This window comes from Pseudorca crassidens, chromosome 6 (assembly GCF_039906515.1).
Source record: "Pseudorca crassidens isolate mPseCra1 chromosome 6, mPseCra1.hap1, whole genome shotgun sequence".
NCBI classification, from domain to species: domain Eukaryota; kingdom Metazoa; phylum Chordata; class Mammalia; order Artiodactyla; family Delphinidae; genus Pseudorca; species Pseudorca crassidens.
The window spans coordinates 32,677,278-32,700,672 of record NC_090301.1 but is presented as its reverse complement, the minus strand read 5'-3'; the positions used below and the strand labels follow the sequence as shown (position 1 = coordinate 32,700,672).

General features: G+C 37.5%; 1 protein-coding gene across 3 annotated transcripts in view; it reads left to right on the top strand.

Moving 5' to 3' along the window:
- Nucleotides 1-23,395, top strand: part of NBEAL1 (neurobeachin like 1) — a 176,273-nt gene that overhangs the window by 27,260 nt on the left and 125,618 nt on the right. For all 3 annotated transcript variants that reach the window (XM_067740941.1, XM_067740938.1, XM_067740939.1), the window contains exons 5-7: nt 10,223-10,304; nt 10,868-10,995; nt 19,512-19,594. In XM_067740941.1, coding sequence (XP_067597042.1) covers nt 10,223-10,304; nt 10,868-10,995; nt 19,512-19,594 — 293 coding nt within the window. The remainder of the gene's footprint in view (nt 1-10,222; nt 10,305-10,867; nt 10,996-19,511; nt 19,595-23,395) is intronic.

The window sequence follows — 23,395 nt, the reverse complement described above, 5'->3', positions numbered from 1 at the left end:
TGATATCTGTCATTTTAAATCTGTTGAGACTTAATTTGTGGCCTAATATAGTGTCTATCTTGTAAAATGTCCCAAGTGCACTTGAGAAGAATGTTTGTTCTGTTCTTGGGTAGAGTCACCTGTATATGTTTCTTAGAGCTATTAGATTTACTGTGTTAAGTCCTCTGTTGCTTTACTTATCTTCTATCTAGTTGTTTTATCCATTATTGTGGATGAGGTATTGAATTCTCCAGCTATTATGGAAGAACTATATGTTTCTCTCTTCAATTCTGTCAGTATTTGCTTCATATGTTTTGATGGTCTGTCATTAGATACGTAAATGTTCATAATTGTTATATCTTTTTGCTAGTGTAATACCTTTGTTATATCATATATACTTTTATTACATTATATTTTACCTTTTATTTTATTTTTAACATCTTTGAGTATTAATTGCTTTACAATGTTGCGTTACTTTCTGCTGTATAACAAAGTAAATCAGCTATGTGCCTACGTATATCCCCATATCCCCTCCCTCTTACGTCTCCCTCTCACCCTCCTTATCCTACCCCCTAGGTGGTCTCAAAGCACTGAGCCGATCTCCCTGTGCTAGGTAGCTGCTTCCCACTAGCTATCGATTTTACATTTGGTAGTGTATATATGTCAGTGTTATTCTCTCAATTCATCCCAGGTTACCCTTCCCCAACCCCGTGTCCTCAAGTCCATTCTCTACGTCTGTGTCTTTATTCCTGTCCTGCTCCTAGGCTCATCAGAACCATTTTTTTTTAGATTCCATATATATGTGTTAGGATACGGTATTTGTTTTTCTCTTTCTGACTTACTTCACTGTATGACAGAGTCTGTATGACAGACTCTAGGTCCATCCACCTCACTACAAATAACTCAATTTCATTTTTTTTATGGCTGACTAATATTCCATTGTTTATATGTGCCACATCTTCTTTATCCATTCATCTGTCGATGGACACTTAGGTTGCTACCATGTCCTGGCTATTATAAATAGTGCTGCATTGAACATTGTGGTACATGACTCTTTTTGAATTATGGTTTTCTCAAGGTATATGCCCAGGAGTGGGATTGCTGGGTAATATAGTAGTTCTATTTTTAGTTTTTTAAGGAACCTCTATACTGTTCTTCATAGTGGCTGTATCAATTTACATTCCTACAAACAGTGCAAGAGGGTTTCCTTTCCTCCACACGCTCTCCAGCATTTGTTGTTTGTAGATTTTTTGATTTTGGCCATTCTGACTGGTGTGAGGTGATACCTCATTGTAGTTTTGATTTGCATTTCTCTAATGATTAGTGATATTGAGCACCTTTTCATGTGTTTGTTAGCAATCTGTATATCTTCTTTGTGGAAATGTCTGTTTAGGTCTTCTGCCCATTTTTGGATTGGGTTGTTTTTTTAATATTGAGCTTCATGAGCTGCTTGTATATTTTGGAGATTTATCCTCTGTCATTTGCTTCCTTTGCAAATATTTTCTCCCATTCTGAGGGTTCTCTTTTTGTCTTGTTTATGGTTTCCTTTGCTGTGCAAAAGCTTTTAAGTTTCATTAGGTCCCATTTGTTTATTTTTGTTTTTATTTCCATTTCTCTAGGAGGTGAGTCAAAAAGGATCTTGCTGTGATTTATGTCATAGAGTGTTCTGCCCATGTTTTCCTCTAAGAGTTCTATAATGTTTGACCTTACATTTAGGTCTTTAATCCATTTTGCGGCGAGTGGGGGCCACTCTTCATCGCGATGTGCGGGCCTGTCACTGCCATGGCCTCTCTTGTTGCAGAGCACAGGCTCCAGATGCATAGGCTCAGTAGTTGTGGCTCATGGGCCCAGTTGCTCCACGGCATGTGGGATCTTCCCAGACCAGGGTTCAAACCCGTGTCCCCTGCATTGGCAGGCAGATTCTCAACCACTGTGCCACCAGGGAAGCCCTCCCTTTTTTTCTTGATGAGTCTGGCTTATGGTTTATCAATTTTGTTTATCTTCTCAAAGAACCAGCTTTTTGTTTTATAGATCTTTGCTATTGTTTCCTTCATTCCTTTTTCATTTATTTCTGATCTGATCTTTATGATTTCTTTCCTTCTGCTAACTTTGGGGTTTTTTCTTCTTTCTCTAATTGGTTTAGGTGTAAGGTTAGGTTGTTTATTTGAGATTTTTCTTGTTTCTTGAGGTAGGGTTGTATAGCTATAAACTTCCCTCTTAGAACTGCTTTTGCTGCATCCCATAGGTTTTGGGTGGTCGTGTCTCTGTTGTCTTTTGTTTCTAGGTATTTTTTGATTTCCTCTTTGATTTCTTCAGTGATCTCTTGGTTATTTAGTAGCATATTGTTTAACCTCCATGTGTTTGTATTTTTTACAGTTTTTTTCCTTTAATTGATATCTAGTCTCATAGCGTGTGGTCGGAAAAGATACTTGATACAATTTCAGTTTTCTTAAATTTACCAAGGCTTGATTTATGACCCAAGATCTGGTCTATCCTGGAGGATGTTCCATAAGCCCTTGAGAAGAAAGTGTATTCTGTTGTTTTTGGATGGAATGTCCTATAAATATCAATTAAGTCTGTCTCATTTAATGTGTCATTTAAAGCTTGTGTTTTCTTATTTATTTTCATTTTGGATGATCTGTCCATTGGTGAAAGTGGGGTGTTAAAGTCCCCTACTATTATTGTGTTACCATCCATTTCCCCTTTTATGGCTGTCAGCATTTGCCTTATGTATTGAGGTGCTCCTATGTTGGGTGCATAAATATTTACAGTTGTTATGTCTTCTTGGATTGATCCCTTGATCATTATGTAGTGTCCTTCTTTGTCTCTTGTAATAGTCTTTATTTTAAAGTCTGTTTTGTCTGATATGAGAATTGCTACTCCAGCTTTCTTTTGATTTCCATTTGCATGGTATATCTTTTTCCATCCCCTCACTTTCAGTCTGTATGTGTCCCTTGGTCTGAAGTGGGTCTCTTGTGGACAGCATATACACGGGTCTTGTTTTTGTATCCATTCAGCTAGTCTATGTCTTTTGGTTGGAGCACTGAATCCATTTACACTTAAGGTAATTATCAATATGTATGTTCCTATGACCATTTTCTTAATTGTTTTGGGTTTGTTATTGTAGGTCTTTTCCTTCTCTTGTGTTTCCTGCCTAGAGATCCTTTAGCATTTGTTGTAAAGCTGGTTTGGTGGTCCTGAATTCTCTTAACCTTTGCTTATCTCTAAAGGTTTTAATTTCTCCATCGAATCTTAATGACATCCTTGCTGGGTAGAGTAATCTTGTAGGTTTTTTCCCTTTCATGACTTTAAATATGTCCTGCCATTCCCTTCTCTTTTGCTGAGTTTCTGCTAAAAGATCAGCTGTTAACCTTATGGGGATTCCCCCTTGTATGTTATTTGTTGCTTTTCCTGCTGCTTTTAGTACTTTTTCTTCATACTTAATTTTTGATAGTTTGATTAGTATGTGTTTCGGCATGTTTCTCTATGATTAATACGTGGTTCAGCATGTTTTTCCTGTATGGTACTCTGTGTGCTTCCTGGACTTGACTGACTGTTTACTTTCCCATGCTAGGGATGTTTTCGACTCTGATCTCTTCAAATATTTTCTCAGACCCATTCTTTTTCTCTTCTTCTTCTGGGATCCCTATAATTTGAATGTTGGTGCATTTAATGTTGTCCCAGAGGTCTCTGAGACTGTCCTCAGTTCTTTTCATTCTTTTTTCTTTATTCTGCTCCCTGGCAGTTATTTTTACCATTTTATCTTCCAGCTCATTTATCTGTTCTTCTGCCCCAGTTATTCTGCTATTGATTCCTTCTAGAGTATTTTTAATTTCAGTAACTGTGTTGTTCATCACTGTTTGCTCTTTAGCTCTTCTAGATCCTTGTTAAATGTTTCTTGTATTTTCTCCATTCTGTTTCCGAGATTTTGGATCATCTTTACTATCATTACCCTGAATTCTTTTTCAGGTAGGTTGCCTATTTCATCTTCATTTATTTGGTCTTGTAAGTATTTACCTTGCTCCTTCATCTGTAACATATTTTTTTGTCGTTTCTTTTTTTTTTCTTTTAATGGGTGGTGCTGTATTCCTGTCTTCCTGGTTGTTTGGCCTGAGACATCCAGCACTGGAGTTTGCAGGCAGTTGGATAGAGCCGGGTCTTGGTGCTGAGATGAGGACCTCCCGGGGGCCTCACTCCGATGAATGTTCCCTGGGGTTTAAGTTTCTCATTAGTCCAGCGGTTTGGACTTGGAGCTCCCACCACAGGATCCCAACTCCCGGCCTGGGAACCAAGATCCTGCAAGCTTCGTTGTGTGGTAAAAAAAAAAAAAAAAGGAAGAAGAAAAGGAGCAGTGCAATATGCAAGAATATAGAACAAAATAAAATTAGAAAGATGAAAAATATATTAATTGAAACAACTCCAACCGGGTAAAATAAAACCATAACAGTAAAAAGAAAAATAAAAAAGGGGGGGGGAACAAGCCAAAAGGAGAGAATGTTAATGAAGTATAAAGAATAAAACTAGAAAAATAAAAGTTTTTTTAGGAAAAATAAAAATATAAAGAATCGACAACAATGAATCAACAAGGTAAAACAGAACCCCAGTCTAAAAGAGGAAAAAAGAAAAAAAAAAAAAAAAAACCTTGGCTGTAGGGGGCAAAGTTTAGGCAGGGGTGGAATTTACGCAGGGGCTGGGTTTAGGGTGGAGCGGGACCTAGTCAGGTGGGAGGATGAGTTTTGAGCATGGGGCAGCTCCTAAGCTTAGGACCCACGCAGCTGGAAACGCCCTGGGGGTAAGGCCTTGACAGAGTGATGTTCAAGCATAGGGTGGGGCCTCTGCTTAGGACCTGTGTGGAAGTGGAGAGGCAGCACATGGAAAGGAGGGCCTCTGGAGTGTGGAGTTAGGGAGTTTGGAGGTAGGGCCCTGAGTGAGGGTGTGTGGGTGGGGTTTAGGCCCAGTGCATCGGATGGGGTCTCAGAGGGCGTTCTCTGAGTGTACAGGTAGGGCCCTGGGTTGGGGTGTAGGGGCGGAGCTTGGGTTCTGCGTGGCAGGAGAGAGGCTCTGAGGGCAGAGGATTAGGCCTGGGCCTAACAGGCTTCCTGGTACCTAAGTGGGCAGGGAAGGCACAGACTGCATTCCCTTCCATTCCTTCATGCCCCCTTCCCCACCATCTCCCCCAGGGTCTCCCCCATTGCTGCTGGACCCCTAACCGTGGGTGGGTCCCACTGGGTGTAGGAACTCCTCCCCTCCTCCATCCACCCCTCAGGGGTGCCAGTCCCGGAGGTCCAGCCTTTACTTTTGCTCCCCCTTCCCTCCTTCCCACTCCCTCAGGACCCATGCATCTGGAAGGGGCCTTGGTGGACAGAGGATCAGGCCTGGGATCTCAGCAGGTTCCTGGGGGCCCAAGTGGGCAGGAGAAACCTGGCCATGCTCCCTTTTGATCCTCTGCCCTCCCAGTGGTTCCCCAGTTTCCCACTTCGGGTGTGGGATCCCTTCCCCTCCCCCAGCTGCCCCTCAGGGGCATCAGGCCCATCCCGCCTCCACTTCTCCTCTCCCATCACTCCTCCCAAGCCCCACATCCTACCCGCTCACTGGGGGTTCCTCCTATCCCTTTAGGTGTCTGTGGTCCCCCGCTGGTGCCTGGTAGGTGCCCTAGTTGTGTGTAGACGCGAATTCCGCGTCCTCCTAGTATGCCATCTTGACTCTGCCCCCTGTACCTTTTAAAATATATGATGTCCTTCTTTGTTCCATGTAACCTATTTTGTCTGATATTTGTATGTCAGCCTCTGCTCTCTTTGAGTTACTCTTTGCATGGAATATCTTTCCCTCTGCTTTCAGTTTCAACCTGTTTGTGTCCTTGGACATCAGGTAGACAGTATATAGTTGGATCCTGAGTTTGTATCCATTCTGCCAATCTCTTTTCTTTTTTTGTCTTTTTTTTTTTAATATATCGTGATTGGAGTATAATTGCTTTACAATGTTGTGTTAGTTTCTGCTGTACAACACAGTGAATCAGCTATATGCATACCTATATCTCCATATCCCATCCCTTTTGAGCCTTCCTCCCACCCTACCTATCCCACCCCTCTAGGTCTTCACAAAGCACCGAGCTGATCTCCCTGTGCTATGTAGCTACTTCCCACTAGCTGTTTTACATTTGGTAGTGTATATATGTCAGTGCTACTCTGTCACTATGTCCCAGTCTCCACTTCCTGCCCTGTGTCCTCAAGTCCATTCTCAATGTCTGCATCTTTATTCCTGCCCTAGCACTCATTCATCAACACCATTCAGTCTCGTGTCTTTTGAATGGAAACTTTAATCCATTTACATTGAAAGTAATTACTCCTAAGGAGGAATTTACTTCTTTTACTGTTCTATTTGTTTTCTTTATGCCTTAAAACAGAAGTTTGTTTTTTTTTAAATTTATTTATTTTTTGGCTGTTTTGGGTCTCCGTTGCTGCCCATGGGCTTTCTCTAGTTGTGGCGAGCGGGGGCTGTGCTTCGTAGCAGTGCATGGGCTTCTCATTGTGGTGATTTAAATTCCTTTATCATATTCTTTTTTTATAACGAGCATTTCATTATTTATTTATTTTGTAATATTTGTTTATTTATTTATTTGGCTCTACCGGGTCTTAGTTGCAGCATGCAGGATATTTTAGTTGCAGCATGCGGGTTCTAGTTCCCTGACCAGGGATTGAACCCAGGCCCCCTGCATTGGGAGCACAGAGTCTTAGCCACTGGACCACCAGGGATGTCCCCTTTATCATACTCTTTTGTATACATTCTGTAGATATTTTCTTTGTGGCTACCATTGGTGTTACATTTAACATTCTAAAGTTATAACATTCTAATTTGAATTTATACCACTTTAATATCAATAACATACAAAAACTCTGCTCTTTTATGGCTCTGTCCCTACTCCTTTTGGTTGCTGATGTCACAAAATTACATTTACACAATGTTTGCCCCCAAACATAAGCTAATAGTTATTTTAGATGCATTAGTCTCAAATTATGTATAAAACAAGATTTGGAATTACAAACCAAATTTACAGTAATACTAGTTTTTACCTGAACAATTTTATTTCTTTAAATATAATCTCTTACACCTGTGCAGCATGGTCCTCACCACGCACTTTTCTATCAGTTGCCAGTAAAAATTCTTATTGTCTAAAATTTAAATGTCAGTTCATGATATAGGAAGATCAAGTTTCCTTTCTGAGGGGAAAAAAATCAGAATGAAAGTTATGAATAGTATGTCACCTTCTATGAAAGGCAGAGGGAAAATATGAAATAAAAATTTATAATAAATCACTGAAAATATACATAAGAAATTTATGACTTGGGGAACTTAAGTAGACTGGGAAACAGGTGGAGACAAGACTTTCATAACATACCTTTTCACATTGTTTTGATTTTTGAGTTGTGAATTTTTTACCTATTAAATAAATTGTTGTATGTGACAAAAAAATAAATAAATAAATAAATAAATAAATAAATAAATAAATATAATCTCTTAAATTATATAAAAACAAAGAATACAGTTACAAATCACTGTTTCAATAATACTAGCTTTTATAATTGCCCATTTATTTACCTTCATTGAGATCTTAGTTTTCCATGCAGCTTTGAGTTGCTGGATAGTGTCCTTACCTCTCACCCTGCAGGACAGTGTTTAGCATTTTTTGTAGGGTAGAGCGAGTGATCACAGACTCCATTACCTTTTGTTTCCTGGGAATGTCTTTATTTCTCCCTCACTTTTGAAGGATAGTTTGCCAGATACAGGATTGTTGGTTGACAGCTATTTTTCTTTTAGCACTCTCAGTGTATCCTCTCACTATCTTCTGGCCTAAGTTTCTTAGAAGAAATCTGCTGATAATTGTATTGAAGATCCCTTATATGTGATGATTTGCTTCTCTCTTCCTATTTTCAAATAGTCTGTCTGTCTTTTGAAAGTTTGATTATAACGTGTGTCTCAGTGTGGGTGTCTTTGAGTTCACCTTATTTGGAGTTCGTTGAGCTTCTTGGCTGTTCATATTCATGTCCTTCATCAAATTTGGGAAATTATCAGCAATAATTTCTTTAAGTATTCTCTCTTTCCCTTTTTCTTTCTCTTCTTTTTCTTAGACTCAATCTTTTTTCTTTGTGTTGTTCAGACTTGATAATGTCCATTGTGCTATCTTCAAGTTCACTGATTCTTTCCTCTGCCAGCTCAGATCTACCGTTGAATTCCTCTAGTGAATTTTTCATTATAGTGATTATAGTTCCAGAACTTGTTTCTGGTTTCTTTTTAGTTTTTTTTTAATCTCCTTACTGATATTTCCATTTTGTTTACCCATTAATTTCTTGACTTTCTCCACATCTTCCTTTAGTATTGATACTTTGAGCATCTTGAAGACAGTTATTTTGAAGTCTTTGTCTAATAGATCTTTTTCAGGGAGTTTCTGTTGATCTCTGTTTTTTTTTTTGACTGGGCCATATTCCCCTATTTCTTTGTATGCCTTCTGATTTTTGTTTTTAATTGAATACTGGACATTTGAATCTAAGAATGTGGTAACTCTGAAAATCAGATTTACCCCCTTTCCTGGGGTTTGCTGCTTTTTTTTGTTATTTTTGTTTATTTGTTTTATTTTTTGATCCTTACAGATTGTCTCTGTGCTGAGGATCAACCTGAGTTGTAAACATAAGGTCTGCTCAGATCTACTCTGACCCTTTCCCTCAGCATGTGTGGTCACTCTCTAATTTTCCCCATTTATGCTGTTATTTTTGAATGTCCTAGTCTTTAACATCTGGCTCCCAAAAGGGGAAAAAACAAAAAGATGAAGGGGGAAAGGGAAATGGCCTTTAAGTCCCCTGGAAATTACTTCAGCCAGAGGGGGAGAGGCTTGTAACAAGTGGTGGGGATGTGCAATATCAGTGCCTGCCTGCCTCTTTGTCTGCACCTCTATAATCAGAAGGAGCAATCAGTGATCAGAGCACGATCTCCAATATGTTGAGGACAGGGTCCTTTTTGCCTACGTTGGTTTCTTCAAGCTGTTAGCAAGCTGCTCCTGGACTATGTGCACAGCTGCTTACCACATGTCTGGGGGTGGCAGATTGATAGGTGCTACTGGGCTAATAGCTGAAATTGAGCAGAATTTAGGACATTAATTGCAATTTATCATCCAGATTTTCCCATAGAAGTTGCCAGCCTTCAACAGAGACTCAAGGGTTCCAAAATAGTTACATCAAACTGATTTTGACAGTGTAACTGTTTTCTAGGTTGGGAGACAGATTCCTGGTTCTTCCCACTTGGCTATTTTCCCAGAATCCTCCACAGGGGCTTTGAATTTTACCTCTGCCTTTACTCTTTGCTTTCTCAAAGATGTCATGCCATTCTGACTTCTTACACTAAGTTCATTAATTTAGTTAATTTTTCCTGTTCCTTTAGCATTTACTGGATTTTAAGATATAAAGTATTTTTCAAGGTCACAATGTCTCAGAGCACAATAGAGTTTTTTGTCTTAACAGAATTTTTTTTAGTATGCCAAGAAAAAGACTGGTGATATTAGTAAGAGTACATGTTAGCATTTTACGTGTCATACCTCAGTCTTATTAAAAATGGAACAAAAATGAGGGCCATATTTTAATTAAACACCAGGCACTTGTTGACACACTGCTTTAAACAAGGCATGCACTGTGCCCTCTTGGAGTATGTATAGATGCCCACCCTTCTCTCAAGGCTTTTTAATATAGATGAGGAGATATATTATGAGTCTAAAAGGGGAACTATAATTTCAGAAAGCAAGATGATAACTATAAAACTGCACTACATGAGTTATAAAGACAACGATATGTACAAAAAACCAAGCTTAAAAAGTACATAGGAAAATAACAACAAACCTGGAAAGAAATAATCCAAAATGTATATAGTTGCTAACGTTGGGGTTGTAAGAATATTAGTGACTTTTTCTTTTCTATTTCTACTTTGTGATATTTTCCAATTTTTTATAATAAACAAATGCTAATTGGCATGTCTTTCTTAAATGTTCTCTGTTTATAGTAGTTAAATGGTGCTTGAGGTGTGTTTTGCATTCTCAGTGGGAAAGCAGTTATATAACCATATTGATTTTAAGTTTTAATGACTGTTTTTTGTATTTTATTTGCCAACATGTGTTCCGAAAACCAACCTGAATTCATGAGCATACATTTTTCTCATTATTCATATATAATAAATATATGGCTATTCTTTTTTTTCCTCACAGAAATCTATCTAACGTAGAAGAAATTGGGACTTGCTCATATATCAATCATGTTATCACTATGACAACACTCTATATTCAACAAGTAGGTGTGAATTAATATATTCCTTTTTGTTTTACTGAGAGTAACTAGTTTTTATTTTTTAAAATATCATAGTAAAGTTAAATGTTTTCAGAGGAGGTAATAATTGAGAAGATCATTAAAATTATCAGTGGGTACTTATATATTTCAGGCATCTTATGCAATTATCTGAAAGTAGACAAGCAATTATTAATACATTTTGTTATTTTAATTTAAAAGTTGAAGTGTTTTATAAATGGCTATTTTAAATGACACAGTTTGCCATTTTATGTATTTATTATTTATTCATCAAATAACCCTCTTATTGAAAGCATCATCTTTTTTGGAAAGACGTTTGTCTATCCATTTGAAATCCTTCCTAGGAAATACTTAAAATTTGAGAGGTTATATCCAACCCATATGATTAACTGACCCTTTACACACTCAAATGGAACTTAGGCTTATTTGAATAAAAATGAGTTATTATTATTAGATGAATGAAACATGTAGTCTTTTAATGATGTTGGTCAGTATGTTATACAGCTTAACATTTTTAAGTACATATAATTTTATGTTTAAATTCTCAGTTAAAAAGCAAAAAAAAAGAGAAGGAATTGGCAGATCAGACATCTATCGAAGAATTTGTGATCCATGCATTGGCATTTTGTGAAAGTTTATATGACCCATATCGGAATTGGAGGCATAGAATTTCAGGGTATGTCTTATAAATCATAATGTTCATTTAAAACCTAAATATCATAATATATACAATTCTTCAAAGCAGGTCTCATTCTCTATGAAAGCAGTTGGTAAGATGTGTCTAAGACCCCATCCTTATCTCTGAGGTAGAGAACTACATTGGAGGTAATGAATTAGTGATAAACGCCACTTCTAGATAATAAATTTACCCTGAACTTTTATTTTGTAATGCAATTGAATGCTAATAATCTGATGGTAAAATCTCAGAGCACAGTAGCATCAAGTAGAGTGTACATATTTTTCAAGGAACTTTATCTTTTTTTAAAGCATATTTCATGATTTGAAAAAGAATTTTAACAGTATTTTGTGTTTTTATTTTTAATTGTGGAGCTTGTGTCAGTCAGAAACCAGTGTTTAAAAAGAGAGACTGTAATGCAAGGAGATTGTTAAATAGGTATTAGAGAACTCAAAAAACAAAAGGGGGACAGTGATGTAATACAGAGATAGTAACTTCAGGAAGCAGCTACTTCCCTGGTTCTGTGGGAACAAAGGGAAGTGATTAGAGTTATCAGAAACTAGAAGTTTTGGAGAAGAGGTCCTGCAGTGCCTGGTCTGAGACTTCTGAGGAAAGAGTCCTAAGCCAGTGCTGCTATCACTGAGCAGCCGTGAAGAGGCTGGTTCTGGTGTTGCCAAAAATAAGCTGAAGAAAGAAACCAACTGTGAATGCCATAGTTAAGAACTGTTGGCCAGTAAAAAAATAAGGAATAAGGCATCAGTCCCCCTTTCACTCTTTCAACGTTCCAGGCTCCGTTTAGTACCCACTATTGATGAACCCAAGAGTGAGGTAGCTGGAGGAAAGGAAATACAGTTTGTAGAATGACTGTTCCAGCATCACAAAGCAGATGGCATGTAAGATGATGGATTTGTAGCTTAGTGACAATGGCATAATTACCAGTACACAGCTCAAAGGGAAGAGTTTAAAAACTCATGTATCTTTCTTATCTGTGGGCAAAGAATAGGAAGAGTTGTGTTATCACCCACAATCAGATCTCTTTTTTAGGTCTCCCTAATCTGCTGTACTTTAAATCTCAGGATTTTTTCATTTTCAGTGTAACCTGACCCACTTATAAACAATTCCTACTTCCTGCAACATTTCAGTTACTAGAATGTTTGATTTTTTTAATAGGCTTTTCAGAATATTTAGGGTAGGATACCCTCACTTTGAATAGCCACCATTAGATAATGGTGAAGGATTGGTAACTGAGAGAACATGTATGTAGACTATGGGGTAATTAGACTATGGGGTAATACTTTATATGTTCTATATAGTAATATTTTATTGAAATAACACATCCTTTAGGTAAAGCAAGAAGTGTCTAATAGAATTAATAGGAACAAATACTCCAGCTATTAAATATAACAATTCTATCTGCTTATTTATACATTTGCTTTCCTTTATGTGTTGAAAGTTGTAGTCTTTTTTTTTTTTTTTGCGGTACGCGGGCCTCTCACTGTTGTGGCCTCTCCCACTGCGGAGCACAGGCTCCGGACGCGCAGGCTCAGTGGCCACGGCTCACGGGCCCAGCCGCTCTGCGGCATGTGGGATCTTCCCAGACCGGGGCACGTACCCATGTCCCCTGCATTGGCAGGTGGACTCTCAACCACTGCGCCACCAGGGAAGCCCGAAAGTTGTAGTCTTTAGTCAGAGTTCTCCACAGAAACAAAACTAGCAGGCCGTGTGTGTGTGTGTGTGTGTGTGTGTGTGTGTGTGTGTGTGAAGAACTTCATTGTAAGCGATTGCCTCACATGATTATAGAGGCTGGCAAGTCCAAATCTGCGATGTGGCCTGGCAGCCTTGCCACCCAGGGAAGCCAGTGGTGCAGTTAGACTTTGAAGGCTGTAGAGCCAGTGTTCCAGTTCCAGTCCTAGTTCAAAAGCAGTCAGGCTGGAGACCAGAACTGATGGTGCAGATGAAGTCAGAGGGCACTCTTCTGGAGAATTCCCCCTTGCTTGGAGATGCCAGTCTTTTTGTTCCGCTCAGGCTTTCAACTAATTAGTTGAGGCACTTTCTGGAGGGCAGTTCCGTTACCCAGTGTTCACCAATTTAAGTGTTAATCTCATCCCAAAACACCCCCCAAATTGACACATGAAATTAACCATCACATCGTTCTAATACTTTTCTTGATTGTTTATTAATGGGAAGGTACTAGTGACCTTCTGATTACTTCCTTTTCTATTGAACTTTAATATGTCTCTTTTTCCAGTGAGAAAGTGCTTTGCATTTTTCTTGGCAAAGATTTATCCGTCAGGATAAGCTGCAGTAACAAACAAGGGGTTAGAATAACAAAGGTTTACTTCTTGTTCCTGTTCTCTGTCTACCATGGTTGGCAGGGAGCCTCTACTCATCATAGTCACTCAAGATCCTAAACTGACAGAACAGCAAGCATCTAAGGCTGTGCTAGTTACCATGTGAAAGAGAAAAGAAAGCTCTGAAATGTCTCACATTGGCAGTTTTAATGCTCTTGTCTGGTCATGACATATGACATGTTTCACTTTCATTCAGAACTCGTTGGCCAAGACTAGTTACATGCTCCCATCTACCACAGTGCGACCAGAAGAAGAAGGGAGACCAAGGTGGAAGTTAGTTCTACCCTGTGACTAAAAGGAGTAGACGTGGAAATAGTTGGCAGACAGCACTGTCACTGCCTTTTCCCTCTGCCTATGTACTGCTCATAACTCTCTAAAGATTCAAAGAGAGGAGCACATAATAGTGCTCCATTTGTAGCCTTTCTACACATTTAGCACTTTGGTTCTCAACTAATCAATGTTCCCCCAATTTTGACATTTATGCCAAGATTTCTTAAGGAAATTATATCTCTTCCTCCCACTATTGCTACTTCCCCATCCCCCACCTTAGCCTTGTCAGCAATGGCAAATCTAAGGTAACGTTTTTTAAGTTTTGAAACAGTGACAAAGAATTTTTATTTATAGACAGGAAGACATATAGAAGGAGGAACATAAGGAGAGGAGTCTGGAAATGACAGAAGAGGCTTTTAGAGGAATCCTTAAGAGCAAAATGAATTTAAAGGTGGGAGAAAGAGAAGACATGAAAAGGTAGACCCGAGAACAAATTAAAACAGACTAAATAAAATTAGTAATTGAAAACAAAAACAAGTTTTGTTTTTAAATTTATTTATTTCATTTCTGGCTGTGTTGGGTCTTTGTTGCTGCACGCGGACTTTCTCTAGTTGCTGAGAGTGGGGGCTACTCTTTTTTTTTTTTTTTTTTGCGGTACGCGGGCCTCTCACTGTTGTGGCCTCTCCCGTTGCGGAGCACAGGCTCTGGATGCGCAGGCTCAGCGGCCATGGCTCATGGGCCCAGTCGCTCCGCGGCATGTGGGATCTTCCCGGACCGGGACACGAACCCGTGTCGCCTACATCGGCAGGCGGACTCTCAACCATTGCGCCACCAGGGAAACCCGGGGGCTACTCTTTGCTGCGGTGCACGGGCTTCTCATTGTGGTGGCTTCTCTTGTTGCGGAGCATGGTCTCTAGGCACGCGGGCTTCAGTAGTTGAGTAGTTGTGGCGCACGGGCTCAGTTGCTCCGCGGCATATGGGATCTAACCGGACCAGGGCTCGAACCCGTGTCGCCTGCATTGGCAGGCGGATTCTTAACCACTCCGCCACCAGGAAAGCCCCCAAAACAAGTTTTGAGAGCCAAAAACAAGAAGACATTTAAACATTATAACATGATATAGAAAGAGTTATAGTGTAAGATGACAACAAGAAGGAGAACTAAGAGTAGATGATCAGTGGTGGCATTTCATGAGTGCAGTATATATACCAGAAATTGTGCTGGAAGCTGTCCAGGTATTATTTTTAATAGGCGTGACAATTTTGCCAGGAATAGTATGAACTACTTCTGAGGTAAATGGTAAAAGCAGAGAGTGAGACTTGGTTTTCTTTGACTTTGATAGAAAAATGAAACATAGTGGAGATAAATCATGTAATTAGGAGAAATCTGTATAGCTCATGGAAGACCTGTACAGGGGAACTATAACAATAACTTAGACTTTATATATTAATATGATTCTGAAGTTAAATGGAAATTTGGAATGTATATATTTTCTTATTGTTTGTGCTTGTTGCTTACCAATACAGCTAAAACAGATTAGAACAGATTTAATTAAAATTAACATAATTCCAAATACAAAGCCATTGAAAATTATATTTCTTATTTGATGAAATATATGGATGTTTTTCGTATCTTCATGTGTAATTTGATTTAATTAATAGATTTGATTAATCTATTAGCCCAATTTTGATTTTATTTGTAGAATCCGTCATATTTAGAAAGATTTCTTCAAATGGAACTAAAATAGGGAAAGAAATCTTTCCTGAAAATGACTTATTCATTCAAGCATTTATTTAAAAATATATTTATTGGGACTTCCCTGGTGATCCAGTGGTTAAGACTCCACGCTTCCATTGCAGGGGACATGGGTTCGATCCCTGGTCAGGGAACTAAGATCCCGCATGCCTCATGGCAGCCAAAAAACAAAAACAAACAATATATTTATTGACTTCCTACTTTGTGCCTAGTGTAAGTTCAGTAGGACTCATTGTCTGCCCACAGACTAAAATAGTTTTTTTAAAAAACATTATTTCACCTTTTTTTTTTTGGCTGTGTTGGGTCGGCACGTGGGATCTTCATTGAGGCATGCGGCATCCTTCGTTTCGGCACGCAGGCTTCTCTCTAGTTGTGGCGTGCAGGCTCCAGGGTGTGAGGGCTCTGTAGTTGTGGTGTTGGGTTCCAGAGTGTGTAGGCCCTGTGGTTTGCGGCACATGGGCTCTAGTTGAGGCATGCAAGCTCAGTAGTTGTGGTGCACGGGCTTAGTTGCCCTGTGGCATGTGGGATCTTAGTTCCCTGACCAGGGATTGAACCTGCGTCCCCTGTGTTGTAAGGCAGATTCTTTACCACTGGACCACCAGGGAAGTCCCGAGAAAAATAATTTACATTAAGTTTTGTCTTCGGGCTCCTACTGGCTAAATCTGGGACAATATATACACAAAAATAATTCATTAAAGAATTATAAACCATTGGGGGGAAAAAGGGAGTCATGAGTCCATACCAGTGATTGATAAAGATTGAGAGAGAGACAGAGAGGGGGAGAGAGATAGGGGGGAAGAGAGGGCTCTTGCTTACGTTAGAAGGCCAAATGCCAATTAGTAATGTACAGGGGCTGCTGGTGTTGGGAAAAAATCAGCATTTTGCACACATCATAGGAAAGATATGGTTCAGGATGCTAAGTCTAGGGGCAGGTGTTGATAACGAACATGGCTTTTGCATGGTTTTAAAATGTTTCTCCACAGATTACTTATTTGTTGCAAAGGAAAAGTTAGTAGTTATTTTGTACAGTACTGGGTAGTACATTGACTGGATGATCAAAATTAACATCACCATTGAGAAGCAGGTGGACATCCTGTGCTTACAACTGTGATACTCTAAGAAGGACCCATCATTGCTTGTATAATATTCCAGCCAAGAATGCATAATCTGAATCTTAAGTGTATGGAAACATCAAGCAAACTCCAGATGAACAACATTTTAATGAGTAAAAGGAGGGGTTAGGAGACAGTATTCTTTAAAAGTGTCATAAAGAAAGGCTGTGGAAATGTTTCAGATTAAAGGATGCTGAAGAGATGTGACAGCCAAATGTAATACCTGACCCTGGACAGGAGACTATACTTAGGGGTGGGAAGGTGGGAATGCTATAGGACATGATTAGGTCATTTGACATACTGGATTATGAATGGTAGATTACATAAATGTATTACATTAATGTTAAGCGTATTGAAATTTACAACTGTACTGTAGTGTTATGTAAGACAGTATTCCTAGGAATTATTCACTAAAGTATTTAGAGGTAAAAGGCTATAATATTCATAATTTTCCCTTAAATGTTCTGAAAAATATTATAGGTCTGAATATGTGTATATATAAATATATATCTCATATATAGATATATGTGCATATATATTTTTTTCAGGGGGAAGTGAGAAAATTATAAAGCATTTAGGATAAAGTTTTAACAGTGAACCTGGGTAGACTATACTTGAAGTTTTTTGTACTATATTTATTCTTGCAGCTTTTGTAAGAGCTTGAACTTATTTCCAGATAAAAAGTTCAAAAATTAAGAAAAGTAGTTATGTTCTAGGTATGATGGGAAAACACGCGCACACACACACACACACACACACACACACACACACAAAAGCACAGAAAAATTGACCAGGGGACATAAACTTAGAAAACTGAGATGCAAGCAAACATTTTGCATCCCTCTCAGCAACCTGTTGATATGTATTGGCATCAACTAGGTGCTAAACGCTTGGCCCAAATATCAGCTAATAATAGAGCAACCAAATATACTATGTTCTAAAAATGGTACATTATTAGCTGTTTTGTCTTATCCTATTGAAAACATGCAGTACAAACTACTTATGCTTTAATATTTGTGTTATGTATAATAGTTTTCACCTCTTTAATTTAGCTTATTAAATTTTAGCATAATTATAATGGAAATTATGTTCATATGTTGCATCTAATACAGAGCCCTTAGAATGAGTCATTAATCACAAATTGCAGGGGTACATTTTCATTATGTTAATCAAATGAGAATCTTTATTTTTGTTTGTAGCACAGGATTTTTGGATAGGATATATCCAATGTATTAGTTAATATCATAATTTATAATAAATGTGCAAAATGTAAATAATTACGTGGAAAAACCTAACTGAAAGCTAAATCAGATTTCATCCTTTTAAAATTACTTTTTCTACAACATGACTAATTTTTTTAAGGCATGACTCAGTTTTTTATTTGAAACTCTAGTAATATTTGTATTGTTAGAAACACATAAACAGTTTTGATAATGATCTTAAATAGGAAGATCCAGTAATGTTCTAAGATGTTATATTTGAAATTAAAATAAATACAGAAGTATGATAATTCTTAAGCCCTCTACGCAATGGAAATAGGCATAGATTTGGAAAGCAGTGCAGTAGCAAATGGTATCTGATATGATTTCTAGTGAATCTGGATATTAGATCTGGATCTTAGAACTCTTTAGTGTGTCAGTACTAAGTCCAGCTGTGCCTATCCTGTTCAGCTTATTCTATGATCAACTGGCTTTTCTTTCTATATAATTATAAGGAACAATTGTAATAATTATAAAGAAAATAATTTCAATTCCTTAATTGAATATTGTTCAAATTGTTGAGAAGAAGGCATCTTAATCCAGTGCTTTATCAGTAGATTGTATTTAAATGTATGGAATTTCTATGTGGCTGTTCTCCAAACATTTTCCATTTTTGTTGGCTCTAACAGTGTTTTTTTGTTGTTGTTGTTGTTTTAAGATTTAACAAAGTTTATTAAATCACTTGCTCTCTGTAAAGGCATGATTTTACTACCTTTTTTTTTAGTGAGAGCAAAAAGATTTTGGAGCGTATTTATACATTATTTTAATTAATTATTAATTAATTAAATTTTTAAATTTAATTTTATTTTTTTATACAGCAGGTTCTTATTAGTTATCCATTTTAAACATATTAGTGTATACATGTCAATCCTGTTCTCCCAGTTCATCCCACCACCACCACCTGCCCTGCCACTTCCCCGCCTTGGTGTCCATACGTTTGTTCTCTACATCTGTGCCTCTATTTCTGCACTGCAAACCGGTTCACCTGTACCATTTTTCTAGGTTTCTAACAGTGTTAAGAGCTTGTTTGGGGGATGGAAAAAAGTCTTTTTTTTTTTTTTGGATTTTCAACAGTCCACCAGTTGCTGATATGTCATTGTAACAGTAACCTTTATTCCCTAAGCCCCACACCCACCATGCCCATCTAAGAGATTCATTTTGTGTTGAATTGAAGTGTTCTTTGTAAAAGCACATGCTGTTTGTGTTGGCCTTACCAAAGTCTGTAGAAATATTTCAGCCATCAAAATTACTGAAATTGTAATTAAAAACAAAAATAATCCCAGCCCTCTGGATCTGTATCCTTCAGGTAGAAGAAGCCAGTGGTATGGAGTCTTTGTGTCCAGATAAAATTTCAGAAAGTGGCACAGAGTAGCTTGATTTCTGATGAATTTCAGTTGCACTGTAGGAATAAGCTACTACCTTAGGTATCAAATTAGCAGTACTACTGAACTAGTTCTTTTACATTTTGGAAATTTTAAATGGCTATTTCCTTTTTCTATTTCCAGTTGTTAGGAAACTTAATGTGACTGCTACGTTTCACCGTTAATTGTTTTAAATTTTTGTGTAATTCGAAAGAAGAAATCCTTTCAGTTGGTGAGCATTTAAATTAGTGGCTAGACTTGCTTTTCAAGATTATGCCAATCCTGGTGATGTATTATTTAGTACACAAATCAAAAGTAAAATATTAAATTTATTTTATAATTGTTTTTGTAATTGTGCCTTCTCTACTTGCCCATGTTGTAATTTGGTATTAACTTCTTTTTAACAATAGACGAATCCTTAGTACTGTGGAAAAGAGCAGACAGAAATATAAACCAGCTTCTCTCACAGTGGAGTTTGTCCCTTTCTTTTATCGTAAGTAACAGCTCTAATTTCTCTTGCTTTGATTCTGATGTTACTTTGATTGTTCCTTATTCTGATTCTGACCTTGATTCAGCTTTGTGTTTTTACAAGATAAAGATTCTAAGAAACTATTACTGGAGTACTTGATTCATGTTTTGTTGTGATTATTCTTCTTGGTTTTATTTAATTCATTGTTCTCAAAGTGTTTTTCTTTTGAGAAGAGCTGAATGTTTTAATGACGGTAGTATATCTTAAAACTTTAGAATTTTTATGGAAAATAAATTTGAGAGAATTGGTCCCCGTTTGTATGACCTATATGGACTCTAGCTTTCTTTCTTTAAAGAAATGATTTTGCCATATTTTAAGAATGTAGAAAATTTTGCTGAATATAAAAGGAACACCTTGTGTTTCCTACTCAAATTGGTCAGATCTTAACATTTTGCCGTTTTGCCATATTTGCTTTAATTCTGTCACTCCTTTTTTTTTTCTTTCTTAGAAATAAAATAAGACAAATAGTCCCTGGAAGGGCAGTTGGTCCTGTCCAAAATATATATGACATTTGGTCCACGCCAAAATATCCTTGATATTTGGTCCTGTCCAAAATGTCCATAAGACACTTGGCTATGCCAAAAGGTCCTTGAAATTTGCTCCTATCCAAATGAGCATATTTGGTTCATGCCACATGATTTTGGGTAGGACCAAATGTCAAGGACTTTTTGGCATGGACCAAATATCTTATGGACATTTTGGACAGGACCAAATGTCTGCTAACGAAATAGTCCTTTGTTTGATTGCTTGGTGAAGATGATTGCAGTGCTCACTTTGCTTGACCACCAGTAGTGATACTGCCTTCAGCTAGATAATCAAACTCACATGTCCACAGTAGGAAACCCAGCATGCCAATGGAACAGTGTAGGTGTTTCTTTTCAGGAGGAGAGCTCAGAACATTCCAAGGGCTTTTCTTGGGTTTTGTAAGTGAGGGTATGAAACCAAATTGGTGGGTGTGTGAGCCACTCTGGCTTTGAAGTACAGTATCCCATAGAAGGCATGTATAGCTTGTAGTAACCGATGAATGTAATTTCCACATCCTGGGAAGGGAAATGCCTAAATTACATGTTGCAATCAGGGAAGCCCAAGGTTATTTTATAGTTATCATAGTCTTCCTAGTCCAGATCAAGGGCCATTTTTACCATGAGCAATGTTGCCTGGTAACTCATTTGTCACTCATTGATGGTCCACATTTGTCAGATTTCCAGAAATATAATTCTTGGTCCATTTTCCTATAGAGAAGGAGAAAGGGTTTTTCCTACCCTTTGTTAATCAGTATTCACATTAGTGATAGTGAAATTTTTCAATTGTAAAGATGTTTTTCCTTTTGCAATTTTGCAAGATATCCTTGGAATGATACTGTGGCATAGGGTGAATATCATATTTTTCAACATTTTTTCACCTAATATTTTGCATCCATTGATGATACTTGCCTGGATCAGTTATTTTATTGAGGGTTGCAATATTGTGGTCTTCAAATTCTATCCTTACAGTTCTATCAGCTGTTGTATTCTGTAAAAAAGAATTTTCCCTCATCAACTGGGGATAAACTACAGCTGTTCCCAAAAAGGCTGGATAAAGTACTTAAATCTTTCCCTTTTACTATCTGTTTTCAAAATGAGTTCAAATAATAGTTACTTTTAGTGGGGCATATAAGTTTTATTTCTCTCTTTTTTGTGTATCACTGTGAACTCAACTTTTATTTATTCAATGTTACAATCAGGTTATAGTTTTTTTTTTTTTTTGCGGTACGCGGGCCTCTCACTGTTGTGGCCTCTCCCGCTGCGGGGCACAGGCTCCGGACGCACAGGCTCAGCGGCCATGGCTCACGGGCCCAGCCGCTCCGCGGCACGTGGGATCTTTCCGGACCGGGGCACGAACCCGCGTCCCCTGCATCGGCAGGCAGACTCTCAACCACTGCGCCACCAGGGAAGCCCCAGGTTATAGTTTTTGATGCTAAAATTATTCCACACTTGATCACGAAGATCATTTTATCCTATTCAATTTGCATTTTAATTTGAGTCTTTTAAAACACAGAAGCTTTAAATATTAATGGAATCTAATTTATAAATTTTTTTTTATGATCTGTGGTTTTTGTGCCTTACCGAAGAAATCTTGGTTACCTCAAGGTCATGAAGATATTCTCTTATGTTTTCTTCTGTTAGGTCAGTTACCTGTTTTGAGTTAGTATTTTCTATCTAGCATAACGTTTTTCATTATTGTTACAGCAACATTTGTTGAAAAAGCTCTTCTTTCTTCCATTGAGTTACCTTGGGACATTTGTCAAAAATCTGTTGACCATAAAACATGGGTTGACTTCTGGATTCTCTTTTTTGTTTCACATGTCTACCTGTATGCTGTTACCACGCTGTATTGATTATTGTGACTTTATACTAAGTCCTGAAGTCATTAAGACTTCCAACTTTGTTCTTCCTTTTCAAATTGTTTTCATTATTCTGGATCATTTGCATTTTTATATATATTTTAGAATCCATTTTTCAGTATTGTTACAAAAAAGATTGCTGGGATTTTGATTGGGATTGTATTGAATCTATGGAACCATTTGAGGAGAATTGCCACCTTAAGAATATTGAGACTTCCAATTCATGAATCTGATATATCTCATTGTTTATTTGTATGTTTATTTCTTTAACCAGTGTTACATAGTTTTCAGCACATAGATTGTGCACATATTTTGTTAATTTATCCCCAAATATTTATCCCAAGTACTTGTAGTTGTAAAGTCTTTAAAATAAACTATTGCAAATTTTTTGAAAAGCCTTATCTTCATGACCTGTTTTTTGATAATGAAATGTCCCTTCGTATCCATGGTGATATTCTTTGCCTTGCCTTGGTGATATTCCTTGCCTGTTTTGTCAGATACTAGTATAGTATCTGACACTCCAGCAAGCTTATGATTAGAATTTGTTTTCTGTATGTCCTCTGTGGCTGAATAGAACTCTATCATCTGTGTGAAATCTGAAATTTCAGTTTACAACTTCTTGGTAGGTTTTTGCCTGTCTTGTGGGATTTCATACTATAATTTAGGACTGGTACTTGGACTCAAAGTGAGCCCTTTGCATATTTCTGGATTGCTTTCTCTGTATGTAGAGCTTCCTCCATTCAAGTACTGCTTTACAAATTCCAGTTGCCTAGGCCTCCCCAAACTTTTTATCTGTCTCCTAACTCAGCAAATAGCCATGTTCTTTTAGGGTTCCCCTTTTCTCTGCATTTGTTCAGAAAATGTCTACAAACCAAAAGCTGAGGTGATCCTTGGGTTTACTTTGCTTTCCTTCTCTTGTGTTTCACAATAGAAGGACAATTTCTAGAACCTAAAAATCTCTAGAGCCTATTTTTTCCAATTTTCTAGTTATTTATAGCAGGAAAACATGTGTAGTGACAGTTATTCCAGCATAGCTGGAATGACTTAATTTTTTAAATGTAAATTTCTATCAATACACTTTAACTCAAAATTGTTTCTTTTTGGTAATGTTTCTTATGTATAAAAATGGCATATAATTCTATTGTTATTATCTTGTCTTTGTGTGTAATGATGTATGCAAAAGGATATTCATTACTGGATTGTTAGTAGTATCAAAAGAAAATGGAAAAGCATAAATGTTTATCAGTAGAGAACTGGTTAAGTAAATTAAGGTACGTCATTGTAGTGAAATGCTCTCTAGTCATTCCACTACTGATGAATAATGCAGATGTATATGTTAAGATGTAATAATGCCCAGAATGTATTAAGCATAATGTATTAAG